Source organism: Vidua chalybeata, chromosome 1, assembly GCF_026979565.1.
Source record: "Vidua chalybeata isolate OUT-0048 chromosome 1, bVidCha1 merged haplotype, whole genome shotgun sequence".
NCBI classification, from domain to species: domain Eukaryota; kingdom Metazoa; phylum Chordata; class Aves; order Passeriformes; family Viduidae; genus Vidua; species Vidua chalybeata.
This window is the reverse complement of record NC_071530.1, coordinates 102,179,396-102,206,304: the sequence shown is the minus strand read 5'-3', so window position 1 is coordinate 102,206,304 and position 26,909 is coordinate 102,179,396. Positions and strand designations below refer to the sequence as shown.

The window sequence follows — 26,909 nt, the reverse complement described above, 5'->3', positions numbered from 1 at the left end:
ACCCTGTTTTTTGTCTTCTGTTCAGTTGCTTTTTACATTCTGGCAGAGGCTATTCCAGACAATTTCCATTTGCACCTGGTGCTCTGCACTGAAAGTGTAATTTCAAGCCAGAATGGGTTAAGTTCCTGTGATTCTTCAAGTTCTGACTATACTGGTGAATTATATGAAGAGGGATTCAATTAGTCGTTTGAAGCTGTGTATTTTCTTAACCATTGGAACAATTCTTGATTCTCAGTCCCTCTGTAAGCTGACATTCATGGCTTGAAGTAATCTTAGGTTTTGTTGGGTTCCTGTCCAGCACGTCAGAAGCTTCAGAATGGGATTTCCAGTTTTGGAAACAGGCATGCAATTCCCATTCATCCTTTATCTCTGAATGAATTCTTATTCCTGGAAACTTACATGGTGAGGTCTTTTGCTCAGTGTGAGCATGGAATAGGTGAGCCTGACTACAGCCCATTAATGTCAAAAAGAGATGTTGAAGTGAAATTGAACACAGCTAGTAAAGACTATAATCAATAAGTAAAAGCATCTGTGCTGTTTTATTCAGCCTTATAAATGAAATATGCAGATGTATGGTATATAGGCCATACAGCTGTTATGTACTTTATGACTTTGTGGGCACATGCATGGAGATATATAAGCAATGCCAACTAGAAAAAGAAAATAAGTATAAGGACTGTCCAGTTGCACCATCTCTCTCCCTAATTTTATTTCTCTGCCCACTTTACCCAGACCTGCAAAATACAGCATTTCCTAGAGTGACAAACTGCCAACTGGATAAATTTTACACCATTCCCAAATTTGCTTCCTCCTGCATTCCATAGTTAGCCCTATGTCCCTTTAGGCAGTAATCCTTGTATTTTGCATGGAAGTCCAAGAAGAAAGTTTCTTCCCCTCAGCTCTTCATGGGTTCCATTCTAGGGAGAACAGTATAATGAGATCCTTTGTCATGCTCTGATTTCACTGATTCGGTCACTTGGGTTCCTCCACCCCTTGTCATTCCTCTGATCCTCTCCAGGTCTCTATGCTTCTTGTGATAAAGCCTTCAGTCAAACAACCTGGTACCTTTATTTTTTGTTCTTTAGGTTTTTTTTTCATTTTTTGAGGTGTAGTTTTTTTATTACAATAGCATTTATATTCCCAGGTCAGTCACTCCCAGACCAAATAAAATGAGCAATCTGGCAGTGGATGCCAGTAGGCTCTCTTAAGTCTTCCTCCCCATGTCACAATGCCATCAATTATACTTGGGTTCATCACGTAATGCAAATAAAAATAAATGAAATTATCATGTTTTTAATGTTCCTAGAAGGAAAAACTCAGAATAGAGGCATTGAGACATACTCTGAGTTATTGTGGAGGTTTTAGGCCTTCAGCATCTTCTACTAGATTGTAAAACCAGAAATATGTGTCTTGTTGTTTGATGACCGCATGCCCCTGGAGCAGCCACTTTTCTTAGAAGAGCAGGAAAATCTGCTTTACCAGTTCACTCTTGAAATTCTTCCTCTTGAAAAAAGTGTAGCACCATGCTCTGGTTATTCCACCATCGCTACTGTATAAGCAGCTCATTTGTAGCTTCCAGTGTTGCAGCTGTTCACGCCTTCAGCTGCATTTTTAGGACTTGGAAAGACAATAAGGAGGAAAAAATGTCTGTGTAGGAGGTACAATTTTCCAGATCTGTTCAGATTTAATATTGTGTTGGAGTAATGAGGAACAGATGAATGCTAACAACATGATTTTTGAAGTCCCCTTTTAGTGAAGCAGCTTTGCTTGGAGCTGTTTGTCCACAGCGCCTTTAGAGACCACTGGATATACTCAAGGTGATTTAGATAAACTACCAGATAAGCAGGAATCACTCAATCTTTACCATCAGAAGAGAAGTTTGTTCCAGCTTGATTGCCCTTAAGAGTTCCATTTTTGTATGTCTTCTGTTGATTGATTTAAGAAAGATTCTGCTTACTGTTACCTTTATGCAGTGCTTTAGCACATTGTGCAAGCCAGACATGACCAACTTCTTCTTAGGATGGCACTCATTAAAGAAAAATCATTAAAAGAGATATAGCTCTTGTACCACCTTGATTTGTACATTCTGTTATTTAGTTATTCTGTTATTCTGCTGCTGATCTCTGGCAGCTGGTGTGCACTCCAAAGTTGTTGGGTTAGTACTAGCTCAGGGCTCATTATCCCTCTTTTTGTTGTATATCAGAGGCATCTCAAAGGCTGATGGGAATGACATCAGGCTGAAGAAAGAGGGGTCACATGTAATTATGAGTTGTGTGTTCTTGCAAGACCTTCATGGCAGCAGGATGTATCAGTCCTTTCTCAATAAATCTCTCCTTTCACTCCCTAAATCTGGCAAGCTTCAGTTTAAATATCAGAAAATGCTGCTGCTGACAAAGCTCTTTAGCAAAGTGTTAATTTGGGGTAAATGCTTGCCTCACCAAAAGTAAAAATGTGAGTCCAAATGCAGTGTTCTTCACCTGGCATAAAACCATGCACAAAGTACAGGGTCAGCTGAGATTAAAATGTGGTTGGAGAAATACTATCAAATTCTACCTATCCATCCAAAGAAACTGCCTTCCCTGTGACTTCATTTTTGAGGTCTCAATTGGCCCATACTTGCTGATTTGAAACAAGGGATAAAAGGGAGAATAACCACTGACATGTGCTCAGATGTCATTTTAAAATTTGGTATACTCTGGAAGTTTTACATTTTGGAATACTCTTGTTTGCTACAAGTGCCTAGACAATGCCTAGCTGCTCAGATTTAGGATTGTAATGGCACTGCTTGAAAACAGGCCAGGAGGCCCCACAAAACAACTGTGAAGGAAAGTCCTGAAAGGGCCACAAAATTTCATAATTGAGGTCTGAAACAAAAATCTACAGCTGGTAAGAATAAGGAGGAGACTTCCTTGCTCGGAAGACTATCCCTATTAATTTACCATCAGGCTTTTTGTCTATTTCTGTGAAACAGCTGGAGATGTCTGCAGCAGAGATGTGATACTGGAAGATGGATGGACAACTTGATTAGTCTATGTATCCTCTTCTTACATTTCTGCTAAAACGGTGTTCACATTTAGAGGCATTCAAGGACAGTCTGCAGTCCTGAAATGGACATGTTCCTTTGAGAGACATAAATTGGGTAAGGCAGATCAGGGAGAGTCCATCTTAGTTTATGTATTTATGTTAAGCTCTTGCCAACAGTGAGGTTTTCTTTGTTTGATTAGTTGTTTTTTTTGGGTTGTTTGTTTGTTTGTTTGTTGTTTTTTGTATTCGGCATCTTTTTTCATTTGTGATGGAAGAATGATCCCATACGAAAAATTCAGTGGTGGTCATTCATTTCACAGCTGGCCATGGATTTCGTTCTGAATAATGAGTATAATTATCACCAGTGAGGCTTGTTTGTCATGAGACTTGCACCTTTTCTCTCAGAGGCATCATACATTTTTATTTTTCTGTTCGCTAAGATAGCTACAGTTATCATTATTGCTTTTTAAAATAATTCTGACAAGTACTAGCATTAAAATGATATTACATTACTTTAAAGTAATAAGGTCATCAGCAGAAAAACTGTTTGGGGAAAAGAAAATGTCAGAATAAATAGCCAATTTTCACAAAGAAGACAGACAGATGGTTCACTCGTTAGCAATAGGTTCCTAAAATGCCCTCTCCTGCTTCTCCTTTATTCTGTAGCTGAACACCCTACTGTTTTGTAGATCAGTGTCTGAGGAGCCAATTGCTTGTCCTTAGAAACTTTAAATTGAATCCTGTGATTGCACAGTATTCAGGAAAGCATGGAGTGAGCTGGTGACCTTCTGTTAGATGGATGGGGATTAATCAATCATCTCTCAGGCAGAAAACCCCTGGAAATCCAGTGGGAGCTTCGAGGGCCCAGGCCAGCATGGGACTAATGTCAGACTTTGGTCTGCAGATAAGATTGGAGAGTGTTTTGCTGCTCTTGTGATGTGGAGATTACACACAGACAGGACTGTACATTTCCCTTCCAAATGATGTGATTGACTAACACACTCTCTCGTTTTTCCAGAAGTGGCTTGGAAGAACTGGTAGGACATGGAAGAGTGAATTTAGTTACTGACTAGATCAACAACAGCCAGTTAGCCTCATTAATTGTTAGAATCATGGAATATCTTGAGTTGTCAGCGATCCATAAGGATCACCAGGTCCTACTCCCAGTTCCTCACAGGACCACCTAAATCTAAATGTAATTACTAAAAGTATCATCCAGATGCTCCTTGATCTCTGACAGGTTTGGTGCTGTGATCACTTCCCTGGGGAGTTTGTTCTGGGGGTCAACCACTATCTCTGTGAAGAACCTTTTCCTAATGTCCAATCTGAACTACTCCTGATGTTACTTCCAAGTATAAATGTGGTTTAAGTGTTTATTTTCTCTTAGTGCCAAGTAGTCCTCACTGCTGTCATGCCATTCTTTCCACTTCCACAAATCTCTGGTTATTCCTGTTTTTGTCACTAGGTTTGCCTTACAACTGATGTCTTCTTGGAGTTTTCCCTAATGGGGTTTTCCAGACTGCAGACCTTTTATTTCCTGGGCTACACCTTTGCCATGCATGAAGAGCTGGGTTTTTTTGTGGGTGTCCAAACATTTGCAACCCATCCAACCCTGGGAGTTGGACCCTACAAGCTGTTGGGAAGCCACTGGTAATAAGAAGTTACTTGAAAAAAAAATCCTCCACCCAAAGCAGCCTTTACGGTCTCACGTTGAAAAGTGGAGGTCACCAAGGATGCACAGAGTTCCCAGTGAGAATATGCTCCTTTTCCACTGTGGCATGCCTGTTTCTCTGCTTGTGTCTTCATACCAATGCCTGTCTCTTTTAATGGCCTCAACATACTGCTCTTTTTGAAGGTCCTTGTCTTTCTCAGAGCTGAAAACAGGGAGAGCTGAGCAGTTCTGACCTCAGAGCCACAGCTGAAAAGTAGCCCCTCAGAGCTATTTAAAAGTTGTGTTTTGTGGCACACTTCTTGTCTATACTGTCACTTTTTTACTTTCCTCTTTAATTCAATGGTTCACATCCAAGAAGAGAGCAGTAATGAATTACGTAGAGGAGCAGAACTGCACACTGACCAGAACAGTGTAAACCTGGCACATTCCCAGTTTAACACAATGAACTCCATCCCTGTGGCAGCAGCTGTACATATCATGCCTGGCTTGTGCCAGGTTGCACCTTAACATCAATGCTGAATTTGGCTCATTTCCAGGATACCTATCACACTGCCACAACATGAAATGACATACATGTTTGCAGCGTGGTGGAACATCAAATGGAATCAAAGAATAAGTTGTGACTGTTGTTTGTGTAACTGTGGAACTGTCTAAAATATATTTATTTTCAATACTTGCGTGTTTTTCAATTCATGACAAATTATACGCATGTTTTATCCCAGGATAATAAGAGAGAATTTTTCTAAATGCAGCATAAGATAATTACACAACAGTTTATCTTTTAATTCTTATTGCTTGGCAAGTTATCAAGTGACCTTAACTCTAGCTGTTATTCTACATATGATATGCAGATCTTTTCAAAACACAGATTTAAAGATTAATCCTTGCAAAGATTTAATCCTTGCAAAAATTCTGTGGGGTACGTACATGAGCAAACTGCACTCTAGAAGTTAGGCTGTACAGAAATTGGTGTTAAATAAGCAAAAGGTCAGCATTCTTGTTTACCACATCCATGTTTGCATCTGCTGCTTTGGGCCGCTGCAAAGAAATCAAAATTGTGACCTCTCTTGCAGAATAAACCACTTGTTCTTCTCCAAAGTGGTTGTACTCTCAGGATATATTTCTGCCTTTTTCTATGTGTCTTCCTGACCTTTGTAGCTGAACTTTGTGATTCTGCTGACTGGGCAGCCTCTTCAAGGCTCTTCAAGAAAGTCTATGTATTTTAGGGGTTGTTTGCATCATAAATATCCGATTGTGGGAAAAGAGAGAAAAATCAATGTCACGTTTCTTCATTTAGCAGCTTTTTACAACTGTGCACAAAGAGCCGGGCACATTTGCACAAACATCCAAGCATAATGAGGTTTAAAGCTCATTATTTGAAGAAATTTGCATCAGCAGTGTGGGCTCTAGGGCCACTTTGTTGCTAGTTACCCTTCTTTGTTTGTCAATATTCAGCTAATGTGTCATGTGGAAGAGGACAAAGAGGCTTCAAGGGAGTCTAAAATTTCAGTTAATCTCTCTGAAATGAAACACTGACAGATAGGAAATCAACAGAAAGAGCATAAGGAAATAAAACAATAAAAAATTGCCAGAAAAGCTGAAAATACCACCCTGTCTCTAATGTGGGAGTAGCCATCTGACTGTACACTACCAAGCCAGCATCCTAAGAAACACCTCAAAACTGCATTTTTTGGTTTTTTTTTGTTTTGTTTTGTTTTTGGTTTTGTTTTTTGGCTTTTGGTTGCTTTTTTTTTTCATTTTAAAAAGACTGAAATAACCAAGTAGGAATGTAAGGGCTAGAGATGCTCTTAAAAACTGTAACCCCTTAGGTGACATTATTGCACTGTTGTACCCAGAATATTGATTCAGAAAAGGACTGGTTGGGTTTTAGGTTCTGCTTTTATGACCAGTGTTTGAGAAAAAAAGGCTTTTGGATCAAAAGATTTGAACAGACACATCAGACTATAAAAGCCTATATGCATTTGCATTCTTTGTTAAAACCCAGCCATAAGGAAAATACTGCTTTTGGAGATTATTCCCACATTAGGCCCCATGTAGTTTCTTGTTGTGAAATATATCCAGAAGTGCTGTTCTGTGCTGGGAATGTGTTAATGCAACAGCAGCGCTGGGGACACGCAGCGTTGTCCCTGCATGCAGCGTGCAGGGACACCTGGCATTGCTTCTAATCTCCAATCTTCTGGTATTAAAGCCTTGTTATTCTTAAGGAAATCAGAGCCCTCTGGCATCAATGGAGAATACTGTTTCCAGAAAAAAAAAAGTAGGAAGAAGAGCAGTTGGTTCAGAGAAAATCTTGTCAAAGCTGCTTTTAAAAATATTTAGTGCAACTACAATCAGTTGGTGGCCCGGAGTATTTTCTGCAGACTATTTGAAGACAGTAATTGCGAAGTTTTAAAAGTCTTCCACTCCCTCGGCTCTTACTCTTGGCTCAGCTCCTTAGCCTTGACTGGCCTCATGGGTTTATTGAATATTTCAGCCTGGGGTCATAATGAATATGTCCAGAGTTGCTTGTGAGAACTGAACAGTCCTACATGTGAGCTTGTGGGGAGGCTCGCTGGTTATTTCACACTTAATATGAAAAGCCACACAGAAGTTAGAGGGCAGAGGAAAGAAAGAAGTGCTTAAAGAGAAGAAAGGCAAGACCAGAGGAGAGCATGTCATTCAGAGGAGCTGTGTGAAATCCAACAAATGCACAGAAATATTGGGCCTGCCAATAATAGGGCTGTGATTCTGCAGTTCCTACAGAAGTGAGGTCAGTGGGGTGCCTTGCATGACGAATAATGAACCGCTCACATCAATAAGTGCAGCACAACTTTGGAGCATGAATAGCTGTAGTGAATGCTATAGATTCACTTTGCTCTGCAGAAATTGAAATGGGTATTGAATTTCAGTTGTAGGTGGATCAAGTTTTTTAGTTTTATTTTGGTATTATTTTTCTCTCATTTGTGGCTAGAACACTTTTTATGTCTCAGTGTTGCTGAATGGTGTTCAAGAAGTTTCATTTTTAAGGAGAATCCCTGGTAAACCATTTGGAAGGAATGTAGAGACTACTTTTTTCATCTTGCAGTGTCTGCAGGGCACTGCTGCAATCATAGCAACAAGTGATAGAGTGTACACTGGGCTGTAGAGAGCCCAGTGGCAGAAAGTGAGGTTAAAAACCTGAAGTATTTTCTTTAAGCACCAGTCAGAATCAATCATTTGCTATTTCTAAAGTGTAAATAGTTTTATTATTATCTGAAAAGTGGGGAGGAGATTTCAGATAAGCATATGCCTTCTACTAAAAGTGATAATTTGTTCCTCTTAGAATTTAAGGCTGCAACAAACCTTCATTCTGTTTCTTTCATTTCTATTCTATTTTCTTATAAGTCTAGACTATTTGGCTAAAACCTGCCATTTTTATGTTGACAGGGAAATTGATAGGCAAAATCTGAAGAGGATTCATCCAATCGAATTTCAGTTCCAAGTCATTAACAACAATTATGTCAATTAGAGTTTTATTTTGCATAATTCTAGATCTACATTGACTTCAAGTTTCTTTGTCTCCTTCTGGGGCACAAACTGCTTTCTCCAGTTTTCCTATGTAAATGAAAACATGTTATAAATTCATCCTCTAGTTATATGCAAAATAAGGAGAAAATAACAAAGCCAGATTAGGAAATTGGGTGTCATTCAGGGCATTTGGCGTGGCCAGGTGGCCAGGAAGAGCTTTTCCTGCATTGACAGGTGAGCCAAGTAGCATGGGGACATATTTGTGTATGGGGGAGGGAAAGTGCTGTGTGCTTGTCTGAGATCTGTTTGGTTTTATTATTTAACTTCACGTCCCTTTGCTGAATTTGAAGACGCACAAGTGTTGAACAGTCAGTATTTTTTCATGGTATTTTTGTGTATGCTACAAACTTTTCCCTCATTTATTTCCTCCCTTCTTCTATTTTTTTTCATTTCTTTTCTTTTTTTATTTTTTCTCTTTTTTTTTTCTCTTTTTCCTGTTTTTGGGCTCTTTTTTGAAGAGCTGCTGTGGATCTCTGAGGGTTTTCATTCCTCACTTGCTGATCCCAATAAGCAGAGTCCAATGTCCCCCTCAGGACAAGAGTACTCTACTCCCTGCTTTGCATTTAGAGGCAAAACAATGCCAAAGATAGGGGAGAATCAGTGTCTGGAAAGAGACGCCTGGGCTTTGCCACACTTTAGAGATTTACAGGGAGAAAAAGTGGGTGCTTCTCCTTTTCTGTATATCTCAGAGCTCCCTTCAGGAACCAAGCCAGGGAAGGAAAAGTAAGAGGTGGAAGTGATGCCCTGGTTGAGATCAGCTGCTTATTGCCTGTAGTTTTATTTTGTCTGTCCCTCCCAATATTTTAGGTGTCAAGACTAGCAGGATCTTAGAAAAGAGCTTACAAAAGGATCCAGGGACTTCAGGTTTCTCAAACAAGCAAAAAATCACCACACTGAGACTTCTAAGAACAGACTAGAAATGAACATTTTATCAAGATCCTTCATAAAACCTATAATCATGTAAAAGTTGCCCTGTTAATGAGCAGGCACATGGGAAGATCAGTCCCACAAGCAGTTTTATTCCCCTTACTTCTTGGTCAGTAAGCAGAGCATGTACCCACATAGCGACCTTAACATGCCTGTTTTAGAACCACCAAGAATTCAAATTATGCAGTTGTTTTGCTGTGGAAATCCTTAACATAGCTGGTTTTACCCCCACTTTAAGCACTGACACTGGCAGAACCCTTTGAGGTTGGGCCCTCAGCTAAAAAATAGCTTACCTGTGAGGAGATGCTTTTTCCAGGTGGCCAAAGAGGCAGAAAGACAGAGCCAGCAATGAATTAAGTGATAGAGAGAAACAGTTTTCGTGTTTTAATTAGAAAAATGAAAAGTGTAATAATTTCCTCATGGTAATAGTTTCTGTCATCTGAGAAATAATGATCTAAAAAAAATTGTTGGTCTCTGCCAGTCCTTCTTCAGGGCTGTCATTATTCACTCTAATGCATACATATTATTCATTGTCATTATTCTCCTGCAGCCAGGCTGGTATAAAGCCTATTCTGCTATTAGCTGCTGAGTTACAGTTCAAAAGCTCTTCCACTGATCTAGCCCAGGCATTTCCATTTTGTTATTCCTGGGAGAGTAAAAGCTTTTTGTGAATTCTTGCATTGACCAGTGGGAGAGAAAGAATATTTAGCTCATGGTTTGAAGTTTTCCTTTTTATTTTCCCTTTTTGCTTTGCTTTGCTAGTCAGAGAAAACAGGTGAAGATTTATCAAGTCCCTTACCAAATCTGCACATGCTTTTTCTTCAAGCTTTGTAGAATAATCCTAGATTTGTATCCTCTCCTGTCAGACCTTGGTAGGGCTTCAGGATGTGGCCTGATCGCCTCCTTTCATCAGGCATCCCTGCTGCCTTACTTTTAATCACTGCAGAACAACAGTAATTGTGGATTAGTTCTTCCTAATTAGATACCTCTCTGCAGCAACCAGCAACCCCTGAACGATGCCCGGTCTCCTACAAACTCCTGTTTCAGTAGAGACAATGAGAGCCTTATGCTGCCTGAGGCCTTAGTCCAAGCCTTACTGAAGTTAATGAAAATGTGAGACTTTTTTTTTTTTTTTTTTTTTTTAAGGCATTAAAGAAATGGGTATGGGTATGATTTTGGCACAGAATTAAATTCCACTCTGGTATCTGATATTTAGCAATTTGTATATAGTAAAATCCCTGTACTTCATATGCTGATTTATAGTAAGAAAATCAAAGTGCTATTTTACGTTTTGGTTAAGTATAATAAAAGGGTATTTCCCCTGATTATCTTCCCAGCCTGCAGTCCCCAGCAGGAGCTGCTTTGCTCTACTTGATTGCTTTGCAAATCTTTCCAAATATGAAGCGGTTCTTAGGAGTAGGCAAATCAAATACAAAGCACATCAGGATGCTCCTGCTCTGATGTGCTTCAGCATGAGAAGTGCACAGAGATTAGAAGGTCTTTGGAGTTACAGTCTAAAAATGACTTTTCAGAAGCTGATTTGTGAATCACCTTCAGACACTTCCTTTACTAGGCAGCAACAACAGCAAGCTCTGCAAAGGGATCCGTAAGATCTTCCTATGTTTTGGTGTGTGGTTACAACCAAGGACACGCTGATTGGCATCATTTTGCAGGGACTGGTGAAGTCAACAGTGCTGCTCACATTTTTCATATTTTATTCTATACTTGGGGTTGGACCCATTAGCTGTCAGTCTTCATTTGTTATCATAATAATTTCATAATAACAGTACCATGTGCAGTGTGACTAGAGTTACTGATTCATTCCCTCAGAAGAAGAGGAATGGTACAAGCTGCCTAATAGTGCAGACATGGCTCACTGCCTTGTCTTGGGACTGGTCATGGCTGTGGTGACCTTGCACTGCTCTGGTGGATCCTACAGTTTCTGGAGGGTAGAAGGCTTCTTATCCAGAAGCAGCTTCTGAAACCAGCCCTGGCTGTGTGACAGCAGCTCACCCCACACAAGAGCATCCCAGTGTGGTATGATTAATGTTTTGTTTGGTTGTTTGGGGTTTTTCTTTAAGTGCATCCATGTTATTATTTCAGGCTTCTTGTGCTTGTTTTGATATTAGTAAGAAAGGCAGAGGGGAAAACAATGGGATAAATTCTCAGATAAGTCTAGAAACTAATTATTTTCCTGATTTAAGAGAATATAAATGGGTCATCCTCTTTTTCCTTCTATTCCACACTGAAAACAAAACAGATAAAACATTGTCATTTGTAACAAATCTGTGTCAAAACAGAGTACAGGACTTAGGCTCCAGATAAGATGCATTTAGGGAGGGATGAATACAACAAAATTGAAGCTGTGAATTTCTCCTTTGGGCAGCACCATTGCCTCCTCAGAAACCAGCTCTTTGAAGCACTGAGGCAATGCAATGAGGAGGCTTGGGGCAGTCAGCTCCCCTGTCAAGACATGGAAAAGCTGTCTGTCCTCCCCAGGAGCTTCAGAGCAAACCAAGAAGCATTATCCCAACCCCTGCTTTCACCCATCTCTTAGAGGGCTGAGACCTTTGAGACCCTCTCCTGGGTCTCGCTTCCCCACATAACACCCAGTAATGCACAATTTGTCTTTAATTTTTGCTTTTGTCCACAGAGTCAGAGTACTCTTCTGTATCCAGAGGCAGAGACCCTGAATCCCAGCAAGGAGCTTGAGGCAGTTCATTTTAGGCTTCAATGCAGCAGTAGCATGAGAGAGTGCAGCCCCTGCACACTTCCAGAGCCACCCCAGCTTCCCATAGGCAATCAGAAGAGATTCCCAGGCAATCACAATCCAGCCCCAGGAGCAGGCAAAATAGTTAAGGGTAACCCAAATACCTGCACAAGCTGAGGTCTCCTCAGAATCGTGCTTCACAGCAGATTATTTTGCTGTTAGCATTAGTGGAATATTTATAGTTTTTCTGTGCATTTTTAATTTTGATGTTTGAAGCACTGTGTTCCCACTTGGGCTTGTCATACTCCTTTCTAAGCGCATTTTTGTGAAGCTATATCAATCATGTAGAATTTTTCATTTAATATTTACAGGGTTGCTGCTGACACATCTTTGTAGACTGGTTTCACTAAGGAAATGTGGATTTTGCAATTATATGCTCTCCTAACAATAACATTTTCTTTCCCTCCTGTCCATTTCCAGGTGCAGTTTGGCACATAGGTAGCCTAGCACTTTTCTCCCACAAGGGCAACTCTTCTTTCACAGAATGTGCTGGCAGAGTGGGGGGACATTGCACTGTCATGCTTGGAGGAGTTGGAGGAGCTCTGTCCCCTTCCTGTAGCTTGTGCCTGCCCTGGTTTCACTGTTTCTTAATTATGAGTGCTACACTCTGGCTTGAATTTCATTCCTGTAATTGATGGCCTTGTTCATTGTAGCAGAACTATCTTTATTTGGGATTGAACTGTGACTCCTATGGCTTGCTGAAAACGAATGTCTTGGGGGTGACCCATTACCTGGCAGTAAATTGTTGTATGTGTTGAATGATATATAGGAAAGTGCACCACAGGTAGCAGCTATCCAAATGTGAATTTGCTGTCTTTTTGCTCTATTTTTATAACCCCCCTTTTCAGAGTGCAATGTCCTTAAAATTGTGAAATAATAGATGGGCAATGGAGGATTACAAAGACTGTCTGGTATATGTTTGCTGGGGATCATTGAAGTTGGCCTTTAACCTCTCTGCTGCTTTTGAATTTCATTTAATACTTCATAGAAACAGCAAGTTGCTCTAATCCAGGGGAGATTAAAGATGCTTGTACTCATAGTTGTCTGCTCAAGGAAAATTTTCCTTTCCACCTCCAATGTAAAGAACAATCCTGTGGCTGTTGATCTATTAGCGTGGACAGCACAGATGTTGTGCAGGTGTGAATATTTTTCTTTGCAAAAAGACTTCCAAAAATCTTCTTTATTCCAGATTCTGTGAAATTTGCTCTTTAGGCCCATACCTTGAACACTATAGAGATTGCAGAGCTGTGTGTTTTTTCCCTCTCCCAGTTTTGTAAATAGTTGCAGTAACCTCCTGACCTAGTATGGGCTTGCAGCTTTGCTCAGCTCCTCTCCTCTCCTTTATCAGCACTGTCCAAATCATATCTAACTCTGCTTTGTCCCATCACTTTCAAACTCTCCAGTTTGTTCTTCCCATCCTCAGGAAGTCTGTCCTGATAATGGGACTGCCAGCTACATAGTATTACTTTCTAAAAGGTTTTGGTGCAGAGAATTAGCAGACTCTACCTCTGCAACTGGACAGCAGGTGTCTATTCCCTAGGTATATACTGCTTTCTTACCCTTCTTCTGAAAAAAAAATCAAAAACAAAACCAAACAATATTAATACTTGTAATAGGTTGGCTGTGCTACAGGGTATGCAGTGACCAGCAATAAATGCTCTCATACTGTCTTCCTTTGGGAATGTAAACTCTCAGTCCCTTCTCTGAGCACTACCTGGCCTGCAGTCCCATTCAGTAAAACATTCTGGGGAAGCATTTTTTCATGGAGAACAGGAGGCAAGGACAGTCAACCTCTGTTTTCAGGCAGTTTACATTTAGCACTGGGTGAGGCAGGTGATGCCAAGCAGTGCAAGGTGGATGGTGGATGGCAGGGCAGGTTGGTCAGGGGTGGCTTTTTCTAGCAGTTGTCTATTTTGGTCAGGCCACTGCAGTAAGAGTCATCACAATAGAGAAGAAGGTTTTTAAATGGTTGTATAAGTTGTTTCATCTTCTCAGCAAGTTTTACAATGCCTGTTTGGTCCAGAGAGGTGGAGAAGGGAGCCCAAACTGCCACTGCTGGCCCAGGGGCTGGCTGGGTGCCTGCCCTCATGGTGAGAGATGCTGTTTCCCTCTGGGCATGCTGAAGTGTTGCCTAGGCTGTGAGCACCAGCTGTGTGTCTTTCCTGGTATCTGACGATGAGCACCATTCCTGTTGCCAAGTTGTTTCAGGACAGGTCTGTTTCTGTGTGTACATAGTGCCCAGCACATTTTTCACGGGCTGTCTGCTAGGGGATTACACTAACGAGGTAATTGGAGGACTCAGGCAGCGTCAGCGCAGCACATACCGCTCAGATTAAGCCTGACTCTTCCACAAGTTCTTTCCCAAAGGGGTGCAGGTTGACATGGCTCCCTTTTGCAGGCTGGTGATCAGTCACTGCAGCTCAGCTGATGCAGAGGAATTTGGGGTGCTGCTTCTGCCTCCTGTGCAGTGGGGAGGAGGGGGTGGGTGGTCCTAGTGATGGTTACCATGGGCATTACAGGCATGATGTGGTGGGAGATGGAGCAGCAGAGGCCTGGCAGCAGCCCACTGCTGCAGTTGGCATGGATGCTGCTCCTGCCTGGCAGGATTGTGAGGGATGTGGTGGCAGTGGTTTCCTCCTCAGGCTCGGGTGGTGCCCACGCAGAGGGTTAGCACACGTGCCTGTGATGCGGGGTGAAGGAACGGGCACAGTGTGCAGAGCTCACATTTAGCAGCTGCGCAAGCGGAAGGGTGATGAGGTTCAGAGGGATGTGTTTGCTCCTGGCACATCAGTGTCACTCTACTAATGTAGCAGGAGGGGAAAAAGCAACGCTGTCTGCAATCATCTGCCTGGCTTCTTTCTGGTTTCCTTCACCTGAAATAGGACCCCTCCTAAGAAAGAAAAGTCTAATCCCAGTGTGTTATAATTTCCTTTATGTATTGTGACAAATGTAATAAAATTGTAATAAAATGTACAAAAATTATATCTTAACAAAATGAGACAGACAGGGACTTTTAAAATATATTTTAGTGAATTTAACAAGTTACTAAGAAATGTTTGGGCAGAAGAACTGTGTAAGACAGAGATACACGTTAGTGGTTAGGATCTCAGCTGTCTGTTACAGGATTTATTTTGTTATATTGATAACAATTATTGTATCACTGGGCTATATCTTTTACCAATTATTTAGTAATTATTTTATTAATAAGAATGGTTATATTGATTTCTGGTCCCCATATCAGCCTCCACTGACCAAATATTAAATGAAATGCTGTATTGTGAACTGAACACAGGACCAGCCCAGCTGTCTCCCATCCTCCCAAGAGCTGCTGCCTAACCTTCCAGGGCTTCAGACAGCAGGTGCAACCCTGCTGCTTCCCTCCCCAGCATGCTCCCAGACCTGTCACACCACATTATTGGTAAACACCAAGGCAGCTAGTATCACAGCCTGCATGTGAAGGGCACCAGGAAGCCACATGAGACAGACAGTGCGGTGTGTTCATAGTGAGAGGCAAAAGAAAGAGGCCCCTATTCATAAGCTTAGCACAATAGAGTAATGCAGCGTTAGGGAAATTTAAGCTGGTGCTGAAAGTTAGTGTGCTTTGCTGCTCTTTTACTCAAGGGATGCCTTTTATCCTGAACTGTAATGCTTATGATATTTCAGACATAGTTTGCTCTGCTAGGTCATGTGAATGATGAATATCACAGTGTTTAGAGGTTTCTAGTAAATGAAACATACTTGGGAATGAATGGAGATACAGATCACTTGCGTCAAGCCCAGCTTTATCAGGGGTTGGTGAGATATCTTTTTCAAGGGCCTACAGCAATTGAAAAGCAATTAGAATTTCATTGTACTTTCCAGTTCCATTAACCATCCTGTAGATATGTACAAGAGTTCACAATGAAAAAGCTATACTTTCACTGTGCAGCTGTTGAAATACAGAAGGATGGGATGGCAGCAAAGCAAAACTTCAGTTGAGTACTTGGGACTTAGAGACACTTCAGGCCTAAAGAAAGAATAGAAAGCCACCCTGTCCGACCTTAAATAAGGGATATTGCTACAGAAATGGGAAATGCTTCATTTTCCCAAGTGGGCAGGTAACAGTAAAGGACAGTGCAGTGTGATAGCTGAAATCAGCCCCTTCTAAAGAAACAGATCCTGGTCATTGTCCAGGTCGTGTTTTTTTCTTCTTAGAAGAGTTTATTCTTCACTGATTTAAGAGTAGCAGACCTCTGCACAAAGGGTTTTTTCCTTTATCTGCAAGACTGGACAAACGGGGAAAGCTCTAAAACAGTGAGATGAAGGAGAATCATGCATGTCCTCCGTGTCAGGGTCTGGCAAGTCCAAAGCTGCAAAAAGTTAAGAGGGAAACAGCCTGCAGTGGCCAGCAGAGCTTCATTTGTGTGGATGGGGTTTCCTGCAGAAGGAACATGGAGATCCCCATCCTTTTTCCTTTCCTGACAGAATCTTCTTATGCAGTCCTGCACAGTGCCTGGAAAACGCTTGCAGTGAAGCATTCCTGATTAGTGGTGCAGTTAATGAACACTGGTTTACATCTCTTGGGGATAAATCCACCCTCTGACCATCTGTTAACAAGAGGATCTGGTTTTCTTCTGATTCACATAGATGCCAAGCAGAATTACCTTCATTTAAACCACTGGCGTTTCTTGGAGAGTAAGTGCTATGAAAAAGTTGGTCCGTTGGCAAGATGTCTTGATGAGTCACATTCTGTGGGGCAGAGATTATGTCTCTCTGGATGATTTGTTCATTCGTGAACATGAAAGGCCCCAACAGCTAGCAAGAATTTCGCTCTTGTTATGAAATGCCAATGTACAGCTCTGAAGCTGTTAGCCTTGCAGCTATCAGTAATCTGCAAGTGGTCTGCTTCACCTGCTGCTGGATTTGGAGCAAGTGGATTCAGTCACTTGTGCACAATTGTTTAGAATACTGTCTGGTCTCTCGCAGGCAGTATCTTCTAATGAATGCAAATGAAAGTTATGATGATCCATTTCAAAGCAATTGGTAGCAAGCCATCATTGGCACAGAACATTATTTGTACAGCTCATAAGTGCTGGTGTATAATTCCTCACACATCACAGTAATAGAAACTGCCTTCAGGGCTGGACTTTCCAATCCAGCCTCTCTGTTTTTGAGCTGCAGACATTGTCACTTCAGTGACTGACTACTGGATTTTGCAGGTTCAGTTTGATGCACATACGATAGCAAGCCCACACTTGCCTGCAGATGCCAGACTGCCACCCAAATTACTTGCTCCTCTCAGCAGCAGTGAATAAAGTGACAGGATGGCAGCTCTTAGGGACTCTTGGTTCTCTCATTTTCCAAATCCTTCTCTACCAATGCCTGTTTGCAGCTGTATTCTCATCCTACTCAGTGCTTGCTTCAGTATGAAAACTTGGAGTCTATCATGTGCTTACATGTACAATTGCTCTTAACTCAAATTTTATTTCCATATTTTGCTCAACCTCCAATTCCAGTGCATTGATGCCTGCTTGCTGTCCCCCAGGTGGGGAGCCTCCCACTGTTTACTTTCACTGCTCAGTTTGCAGGACTCTTCTTTGACCTGTTAAAAATGGAATTCACCAGAAAATGCAAATTACCTCTTCCCATCCCTGCTAGGCTCCTAGGGAAAGTAAAAAAGCATTTGTCTCTTCCCACTGTTAATACCGTAATCCCTACACCCAATAATCTTTTGGGAAGTTTAATTTTTAAAACACTGGGCCTCCATACGTTAGCTCTCCTTGGTAGCCAAGAGGTCCATCAACAAATTGCAGTGAAACTGTAGAGGTAGGGAATGTCTGCACAAGTAACCACTTTCTTAAGAGACTCTGTTAACCAAAGGACTAATAAAATCTTGTTTAGCCATCATTGAAAGACTTTTTGGTAGACAGCCAACCCTGGCTGGTCTCTTGAGTATAGAAAGTAGTATAGAAATGTTCCTTCTAGCATTAATTCATATCAGCTTCTGATGCCAATCTCCTGTACATCAAAGAGAAATGCTCATTTATTGGACCAATTTGCATTTTAAATAATTTAAGCTTGTAGCACATTCCCCTACTTTTATCAGCAGCAGCCTCTGCCCTTAGTCCAGCTAAAACAGCAGCTGTATTGGTTGCTGTTTCGTACACATGTGCAGCCTGGTCCCATAGTGCTGGAATGGAGATGCTGCCTTGTTTTCATATAGGGCTTAGAGGGTTATGGCCAGGCAGTCCTTTGTTGCCATGCTTGTGTTCAAGTCCTCCACTGATACATGTGAGGGAAGTTTCTCCCTGTAATCCACTGGCAGTCCCCAAAAGTAAATGTTCCCGTGTTTTTCTTACACTGAGGACAGACTCAGCCTTAGGTTGAGTCTCTGCCTTATGGAAATACCAAGCTCCCACCTGAGCACTGATTACAAAGCTGTTCTTATGCAAATCCAAACAGCACAGTGTGAAAATGCTTAAAATGAGGCCTATCTAGGGCAATATGTTACAAACCTGTTAGTCTGGATCTGTGAAATTCATTGTTTCAGTGAGGAGTGGAGCTTACCGTTTCCAAAGCCAGATTGCTGCCTACCTGTTTCTCATCCTGTGATCCATGTCATCTACCTTAATTTTAATTCCTTTCCCCTTGTTTTCCAAGTATTATCCCATACTACACAGCAAAGTCTTTATTACTTTATCTTGCACACCATAGTCCATGTATTTATATCCCTTAGCATCTCAAGCTGGATGTGCCTAAGTGTAACCTTTTGCCTACAGGTATGAGCAAGAGGTTCTTAGCATTTGGCACAAGACTTTTCATTTCTAGCATGATGAGTAGCTATTTGCTACAACTGGGCATTGAGGCCTCGACAGAAATTGATAGCCTCATCCCTGACTGTAAGGGCTTACAAATTAGATGCAGTATCTGGACAACCTCCTTTCACTCAAGTTGTACTTGCTTGAAGTCACATGGAAAAGAAGCCACATGTGAGGACCAGGGCTATGCCCCATGTCTCTTCAACCAGAATGACCCCTCTTGCATGCCAGGGAGTGATTCTGCTGACTGGTGATTGCTTTCAGCTACATATCTGCTTCCAGAATAACACCACGTTAGGAAAAAAAAAAAAAAAAAAAAAAAAAAAAGAGAGAGAGAGAGAGAAAACAGTAACTGTTTATCCTGCCCAAGCTTGTGTAACAGGTTTTCATGTGATGATTTTAGTGTTTAAAGTCTTTTTTTTATTGAACTGTTTCAGTACCCAGAAAAAGACATTTCTGTTTCTCAGCTTCATTAGTTGTAGGAAATCACTGGATTAACATAGAGAGCAGATTAGCAAAAATAAACTGTAGTATCTCTTGGGCGTATGGTGCTGCGTATGAATGGGTTTTAACTACTTATCTGTGTATAACAAAGAGTAGAAGGAGAGATTTGTCTTAGTGTGCAATAATTATAATGTGCAGTAGCTGCACAGCTGAACAGGCAGAAACCACAAAGCCAGGAAAAGCTTTTGGTTCAGATTTGTGTGTGGTGTGTGTGCTGGTCCCCAAGCTCACATCGTGTTTTCTGCCAGCGCATGGCTGGGCACGAGACTGGACTTAGCAAATTAACAGGATGCCTCTCCCTCCTGTCCCTTCCTCTTTGCTCCTGGTTTGCAGTGCTGGGTTAGTGTGGCTTACAGAGACTGGGATTTAGCCCACCTGACATGGGAGCAGGCACTGGTTCTGCGACACTGCTCCATCACATGGACCAGAGGAGGAGGGCAACCCATGCTGCCAACTGTGGGCAACCCACGACAGCCCAGGCTTAACCTCAGCTGGAAATTATATATAAACAGAATTAATAAATAAATAAAGTAATAAATAAATAAAGTAATAAATAAATATCAGGGTGATCTGGGGAGTATTGGCCATCGGGCTCTGGGCACAGACAGAGCAACATGGCCTGCTTTGAATTCAAATTCTGCAGTTCCCAGCTTTCTGCTTTTTTTTCTTCTGATACTTTTTGATCCCCTCTGATGCCTCAACCTGAAAAGTGTCAAATTTATGCCTTTTCTAAATAGGCCCAGCTCACACTGGTTTGGAAACCAGTCTTGACACACAAGTAAACATTGGTAACATCCTGATGGTGCTCTACCTCTCACTTCTCAGGAAAATGGTGGTTTTCCACTTGGGAAATGAGAGGTTTCTAAGTGAAGCAGTGATGATCTCATCATTTCCATGTCTTAAAAATATTTGCTTATAAAGGGATATAAAGATTTGCAAAACCAATAAAATCTGGTTTATTAAGTAAATTCAAAAATACCTGAAGAATTATCTGGTCTTTATCTGGGCTCTTCAGTATGTTTGCTAGCACAGATTAACAAATAATCTTATGCCACATAGCTTAAACATGCATGTCCTTGCCTATTTTTTGGGGGGTTGCTTTCCTCTGAGGTTTCCACCATGTGTTTCACATCGACTGTGAGTAAAATTCTTGGACTTCTGCCCTGGATTAATCAAACATGAATCATTGTCCCATGCAAAAAGAAAGTTTAGCCAAAAATTTTGGTGGTCCATATAGGAAAATGGGGGGGGGGAATGTTCCTCCCTCTGTGAAGTTTTTAACTAATTTTATTCCTTGTTTTGGTGGCAAATTTTGGGCATTAAAAGGTTCACTGACAAGGACCTGGTCATCTTGTTCTTCTAAGGATTATTATGAAAAATTAAATCCCCAGCTGTTCAGGAGAATATTCTTGCTTTTTTTCTCTCTCCTAAATTAATTGCATAGTGGTGAAACCTGCTAAACTTGTAAGCTTTGTTTTTAACTTATCAATAACACAGTGTTGCTTCTGTTGCAGAGTTCCCTGAAGAGGAGAGGCAGCAGAGAAATCCACAAAGAAAAAAAGACATTTACCCAGGTATGGTTTCCATGAACATGCAACTTTGAGCAAAATCACATGATACAGCTCAAAATTTATTTTTATGGGTTTTGACAGGGCCATCAGGTGTATTAACTTGAGTGCAATTAGGCCTTAATCTACTGAGACCTCCCAGAGATAATGTAGAAGCAATTTAGGACAAAAGTGCTGTCTCTAAACTGTGCAGCTTCTCAGGCTCATTGTGCTTCTATCCATTGATTCAGGCTGCAGGTTTGCTACAAGAAGAGCAAATCACCTTGCTTCACAAAGTAATTGGATCACAGCTTAGGGACTAACTAAATTTATACATTGTGCCAAAGGTTTTGTGCTAATGAGTGTCTTGGCAAGAATGCAGTTCACACACTGCAATGACACCTCGCAAGCTCTCGTGTATCCTTTGATCTCCCTGATGTTGCAGGAACTTGTGCTCCCCAAAGCTGAGGTACCTCAGAGAGTCTAAGCTGCCCACTCAGTCTCTCTTTGGACATGGGTTTTATTGGAATCTCGTTGGTCAGTCCTTCTCAGGAAAGCAGTCTGCCTGGTTTCCTCTGCTTTTTGTGCTGACTGTAGGAGTTAAAGCTTTTCCCAGCACCCGCACAGTTACTGTTTATAGCCAGGGAGATGGGGATAGTATTTCACCTCGCCGGGAAAGGAGCCAGGAGAGACATTGTGCCTTCATTAGAGAAGGGATGCACTTCCCCTGCTGCCCCCTTGGCAGGCTCAGTGTACACAGCTGAGACCTATGGGTTGTCTAGTCTTAAAATCCATTGATTTGTAATAGAAACCATAATAAATCACTACAATATGTTGAACTTGAGGGGGTAGGGCAGGCAGCTGAGTGGGCATACTAGGGGACTGGCCAGTGGCCAGGGCACTTCAGCCTGCTTTCCCAGGACACAGCAGAATGAGCGTCCTCGCCAAGATGACACAAGCATGGCTTAATCATACCTTTAAATGGGGCACTTGCTATGGAGAATTATTTAAGTCGTCAGTCAGGTCAGAGTTTGTTTTTCTGCAAGTACGTAAAATATATGGATGAAATATATACACATGCCCACACACATGTAAATTACAAGTGAAGCTACATGAAGGCACAGTTGTGTCCTTGGGGGTTTGTGGGCAGCACTGTCTTTCCTTTCCTCTTTCCTGGAAATACAGAGCTGTGCAAAGAGAATGGATTCTCATGCTTGCTTCCTCCGCCCAAATCCGGGCATTAAGAGCAGCTACAGTTTGCTTTGGAAAGCCTTAAAAAGGACTTCACAAAATTAATTGAGTAACCAAGTGTGAGCTCAGCACCACTCACAACAAAGAGAAGTGATCCCAGAAGCCACACGGGGGCAAAAACTTTTTGCCCTCCACACACATATCATAACTCTTGCAACCAAAGGACTTGGGGTTGGAAATGAAAACCATTGCATCAGCACTCTGCAAAGTGGCCCTTCAGTTTTCTTCACCAATTCTTTAGGGTTAAAAAGATCAAGAAATAACCTTAAATACTAACATAGCCCAGCCTATATGTACGTGTCCTGGCTTTCTCTCAACTCTAGGATATTACCCATAGCTGTCTCCAAGCCCAGGCATCCATTCAGAAGTATTTGCTGGTTAATATAGGGCACATCACAACAAATGCCTGACCTGGTCAAACAGCTGCCAGGTCCTGGGCATGGCCCAAAAGGGTTGGTACAGACAAAGCCCAGGAGGTTCAAAATGCTGCTCTTTGGGGATGCACACCCTAAGTACCTAGAATGAACACCCATTATTTTGTGACTGAGAAGGCCTCAAACTAAGATTCTGTGCATCCACATACATACAGATATGTATAGCATGTGGCAAGACTGGTGGTTTTACTCACTGAGAGCTTGTCATGAAAATTAGCTGGAACTTCACACCCACCACAGGGCACACCGAGTAAATAATGCCCATGAAGTTTATTGTCTTGAAGTTGTGTAAAAGCAGAATTTGTAGTAGCACTCTCCCAGCTCTAGCAGTATTGAAGAAAAAAAGTTTTTATTCAGCAGAATTGCAAAACGGAGCTTCTTGGAAAATACCAGGCACCAGGCAAAACACAAAGAAAAGTGGTTCTCCAGCGCAAGGTAGGAGTGCTGGCACTCAGCCAGATGCTTGGGTGCTGGTTGTACTGCCTTGTCGTCAGACTTGCAACCCCAAATTGCTTACCAGTCTTCTGCCTGGCAGTTCCCTTGAGCTGGTGGTGGTTGTAGAGGAGATGGTGTTGGCCTCTATCTAGCTTTGTGTCTTCTTGCCAGAAAAGAAATATTGTATTGGGGAATTTTTGATCAGCTCTTCATTCTCATCACATCTCTCACACATTATGCATTTACATTGCATAATTAAGTTAATTTATTTCCTATACATTTCATTTCTTTATCTCCACATTCTACATTTGTCTAAATTAGACAGCAGACTCTGTAGGGAAGGATCTGGGTTTTTTCCTTCTGCTTTTTTTACCCATTAACATCCTTCTGAAGTGCCATGCAGAGCCGCAGTGCAATTGCATGCAAATTATCACCATCGGTAATCATTAACTCCCATTTATCCTTAATGATCTCTCAAAGTCCATGACCGAGCACCGTGACTGTCACATCTTTGCACTGCTGTTCCTTCTTTTCTTTCTATATGATTTGCCCTCTGTACACATTTTAGGAAAGCATCCACATACTGGCTGTTTAATACAGTCAGGAGGTTATTGCCCATATTCAGCCCCTGGGATTTGAGTCCCTTGTTCCTCCAAAACCATGGAAAGGCTATTCTCTCTCTTTTTTTTTTTCCCTCTCCTGTTTTTTCATTCACAATTTAACTAATAATGAGCTATTCTTAGTTTCAGTGATTTGGCCTCTCTTTAGTTTGCCTAATATGTCAAAATTCTGCTTGCTTGTGTGGGTGTCTCACCCTCTCACTGTTTCTACTTGGTTTCAACTGATCAAGAAATCAGTGATATTTCTGTACACAAAGTTTCAGAGGGACAGATGCATGAAGGTTGGAGTCCTACCCTACTGGCATGCTTAGATCTGGCTGATAAATCTCTCCTGACCATTCTTTTCCTTTGGAAAAAATGTTGTCAGGGGAATGGGATCTTCCCTGGCAGGCAAGTGAGGAAGATCTAGAGCTTTCTCACCTTTCCAGATGGGATCCATATTTAGTAGGCAATATTAACATCCATCAGCTCTGTTGTTTTTTATGAGGCTTGTGTTTGTTTAATGAAAAAAATCTTGCTTGTTTCAGCTCTTGCAAAAAACCAACACTTGAAAATTTGATCCTTTAAAAAAAATTAGCTAAGACAAAACCTGTCAATAAAGTAACACCATTAAAGGAGTTAAAAGTGGTTTTGTCCTGCAAAAATAGCACACTAACTCCACAGATGCACTGAGTTGTGCAGTGATGCTGAGCAGAAACATTGGGGCCCTGACCCTAAACCCATCGAAGCCTTTCCCTTTTCTTCAAAAACTCCAAAGCTCTGAGTGTGTTGTTCCAAGTGCTGTTATTTGTACTGTCTGAAGGGCAGTGGGTCTCTGGCTGGAGGTCCCTCTGACCCCAGGGTGGCAGCGGGCCCCTGGTGCTCCTAGGCAGAGCAGAGGAATGGGGCAGGCTGCCCCTTCCCTCGGGCATCACTCCAGCTGCCTGCAGCTGGGGAGGTGCAAAGCACAAGCTACTGCCACAGACAGCTGGGCTTTTGAAGCCAAAGGCAGACAAGAAGTTGGGTAAAGAATGCAGGATTACAAAGGCAGAATAAAGAAAATGTCAGACCAGCTACTAACAGATAAATAAATAAATAAATAAATAACCAGGAGTAATCATCCCGCCTGTGGGTTCTGATGTGCAGCACTGGTCTGGCTGTAACTTTCCTTGTGATCTTTGTATTTCCCTAAAAGCAAAACCTAGAACTCTGGAGATAAACTGATTCACCATGATAGGAAAAATAGAGGTAATGTGTTGCACAGCCCTGGACAAAGGTGATGCTTTAATCATACAGCCTTATCCAGCCAGAGCAACCAAAATGCAGAGTGACTGCAGAGGCTGCATAGGATTTTGCCAGGTTTTAATTTGATTCTTAATTTGCACTTCTGAGTTATAAAGAGAAAAGCGATTTATAAATATATGTATGAAAAAGAGAAATGTGTATACAAGGAGACAATAGAGGGGATAGAAAGTCCATCTTCTAGAGGCTCTGCTTCTAATCAATCATAAGTACTTTGCTTGAATTAATTTAAAACTTATATTTCTGATGCCAGAAACATGATGACCAAAATTTTAGTTAACCCATGAGCTGATTGCAGTTGTGTTTGGCTCTTGGTTGTCAATTAAAACCACATATTAACAGAAAGTTTGACTAATTTTTACTTCTATCATGTTTTTAACATGTAAGTTAACTTTTTTTTCTATTTAACATTTTAAAGTCACAACCTGCAGGAGGCAGTATCAATCAGAAAGCTAACTGGGTTAAGAAGTATACAACAAATCACTTTTCTGTCTGTTCAGTTATTAACAGCTGAAATTAAGTAATAATTAATATTTATGTAAATAGAATATGGCAAAATTAATCTAGGTAACATAGAAGACCAGTGTGCTAGGATCTATGCTATAGAAATTAAATAATTTCCTCAGATTGCTGAGTCATAATTAGTTTTTTTTCATAGCCTGATCTGCGTGCAATTAAAGTCAGTCATGTTTTCCTCTGGATTTGGTTTCCATTATTAGGAATTAAAACAAAATGGTGCTTGTGAAAGTTAACAGTGCTCCAGAGACCGAAATGAAGTTTCCATATATAATTGCACATATGTCCACATGGCCTACCAACAACGATAAAATCTGCTGTCTCAGGAGATCATCTTTCAAAGCTTGCCTTCCATTATACTGCTAATGCTGATAAATGTGTCTCTTTTGAGGCCAAGTGCCTGTATCTCCATGACAATTCATGAAAGTGATTCATGCAAAGAAATTGTTCATTGGCTTAGAATTTACTTAACCTTGTCTCTTATTTCAGCACAATACACACTGGAGTTTTCATTTGAGATGAGATGCAGTACTTTTTATAGCCCAATACACACCAAAAATCCCAAACAGTCATTCAATACCCTGGTACTTCCTGAAAAAATGCAGGTTTTCACATGGGATGGATTTGGATGTAAACACAGTTTAATGAATTTTTCTTCCCTTTTTCACATGTTTTCACCAATCTCCCTTGTGAACAGTTGTTCATCGCAGAAACAGAGACCACAATCTGCTCTGTCCTAATAATAACAGCAGTAGAGAAAACAGTGTGTTTCATATTTGGAAAGCAAGTTAGGAACTTCATCTATTTCACAGCATTTTGAGATCACAGTAATTAAAGTCTTCACTTTTCAAGGTAACCATGCAGTTTAGTGCACCTTTGTTGTGCTTTCTAGCTGAAGGAGCCCAAATTTTGAGATTATGATGAGCAAATTCATCTGAGTAGTCTTTGTTTCATGGTGCTTAAGAGGAACAAGCGTGTCATTAAAGGTAAATGGAACAAAAAGTAAATGGGACAAAAAGTGCCACCAAATCATGGAAGCTTTTCATTTGAGTCATTATTTTCCACAAGGTTTGCTCAGCATTTGAGAAAAAACACTGTGTTGGCACTCTTGCATCACTGAACACTTGCACAGGCACACTTTTTTTTTCTCCCTCTTTAGCTCTGGTCAAGCTGCTTTGCCAATTTAACTAAGACCAAACCATGAAATGTGTCAGCTGTGTGGTTTGTGCAGCTCTGTCTGTGAATTGTTTGCATACTTAACAGATGTGGCTCAGAGGATGGGGAGGTGGAGATTTTGAGAAATAAGATGCTGGTTGTGCTTCTATTGTAATATAATCTTGGGTTGGGGGGTTGATTATTCTTGGCAGGAGGACAGTGCTGATTTGAAGTGCCAGCTCCAGTTTGCCAAAGAAGAGGCAGCGCTGATGCGTAAGAAGATGGCCAAACTGGGGAGGGAGAAGGACGAACTGGAGCAGGAGCTCCAGAAGTACAAGTCCATCTATGGAGATGTGGACAGTCCCCTGCCTACTGGGGAAGCAGGGGGCCCACCCAGCACCAGGGAGGC

The 26,909-nt window shown here is 41.4% G+C and overlaps 1 protein-coding gene across 3 annotated transcripts in view; it reads left to right on the top strand.

Annotated features, from left to right (window-relative positions):
• Positions 1-26,909, top strand: part of MTCL1 (microtubule crosslinking factor 1) — a 102,431-nt gene that overhangs the window by 33,714 nt on the left and 41,808 nt on the right. For all 3 annotated transcript variants that reach the window (XM_053954912.1, XM_053954895.1, XM_053954902.1), the window contains exons 4-5: positions 20,776-20,835; positions 26,713-26,909. The exon at positions 26,713-26,909 is cut by the window's right edge and continues 1,129 nt beyond it. In XM_053954912.1, coding sequence (XP_053810887.1) covers positions 20,776-20,835; positions 26,713-26,909 — 257 coding nt within the window. The remainder of the gene's footprint in view (positions 1-20,775; positions 20,836-26,712) is intronic.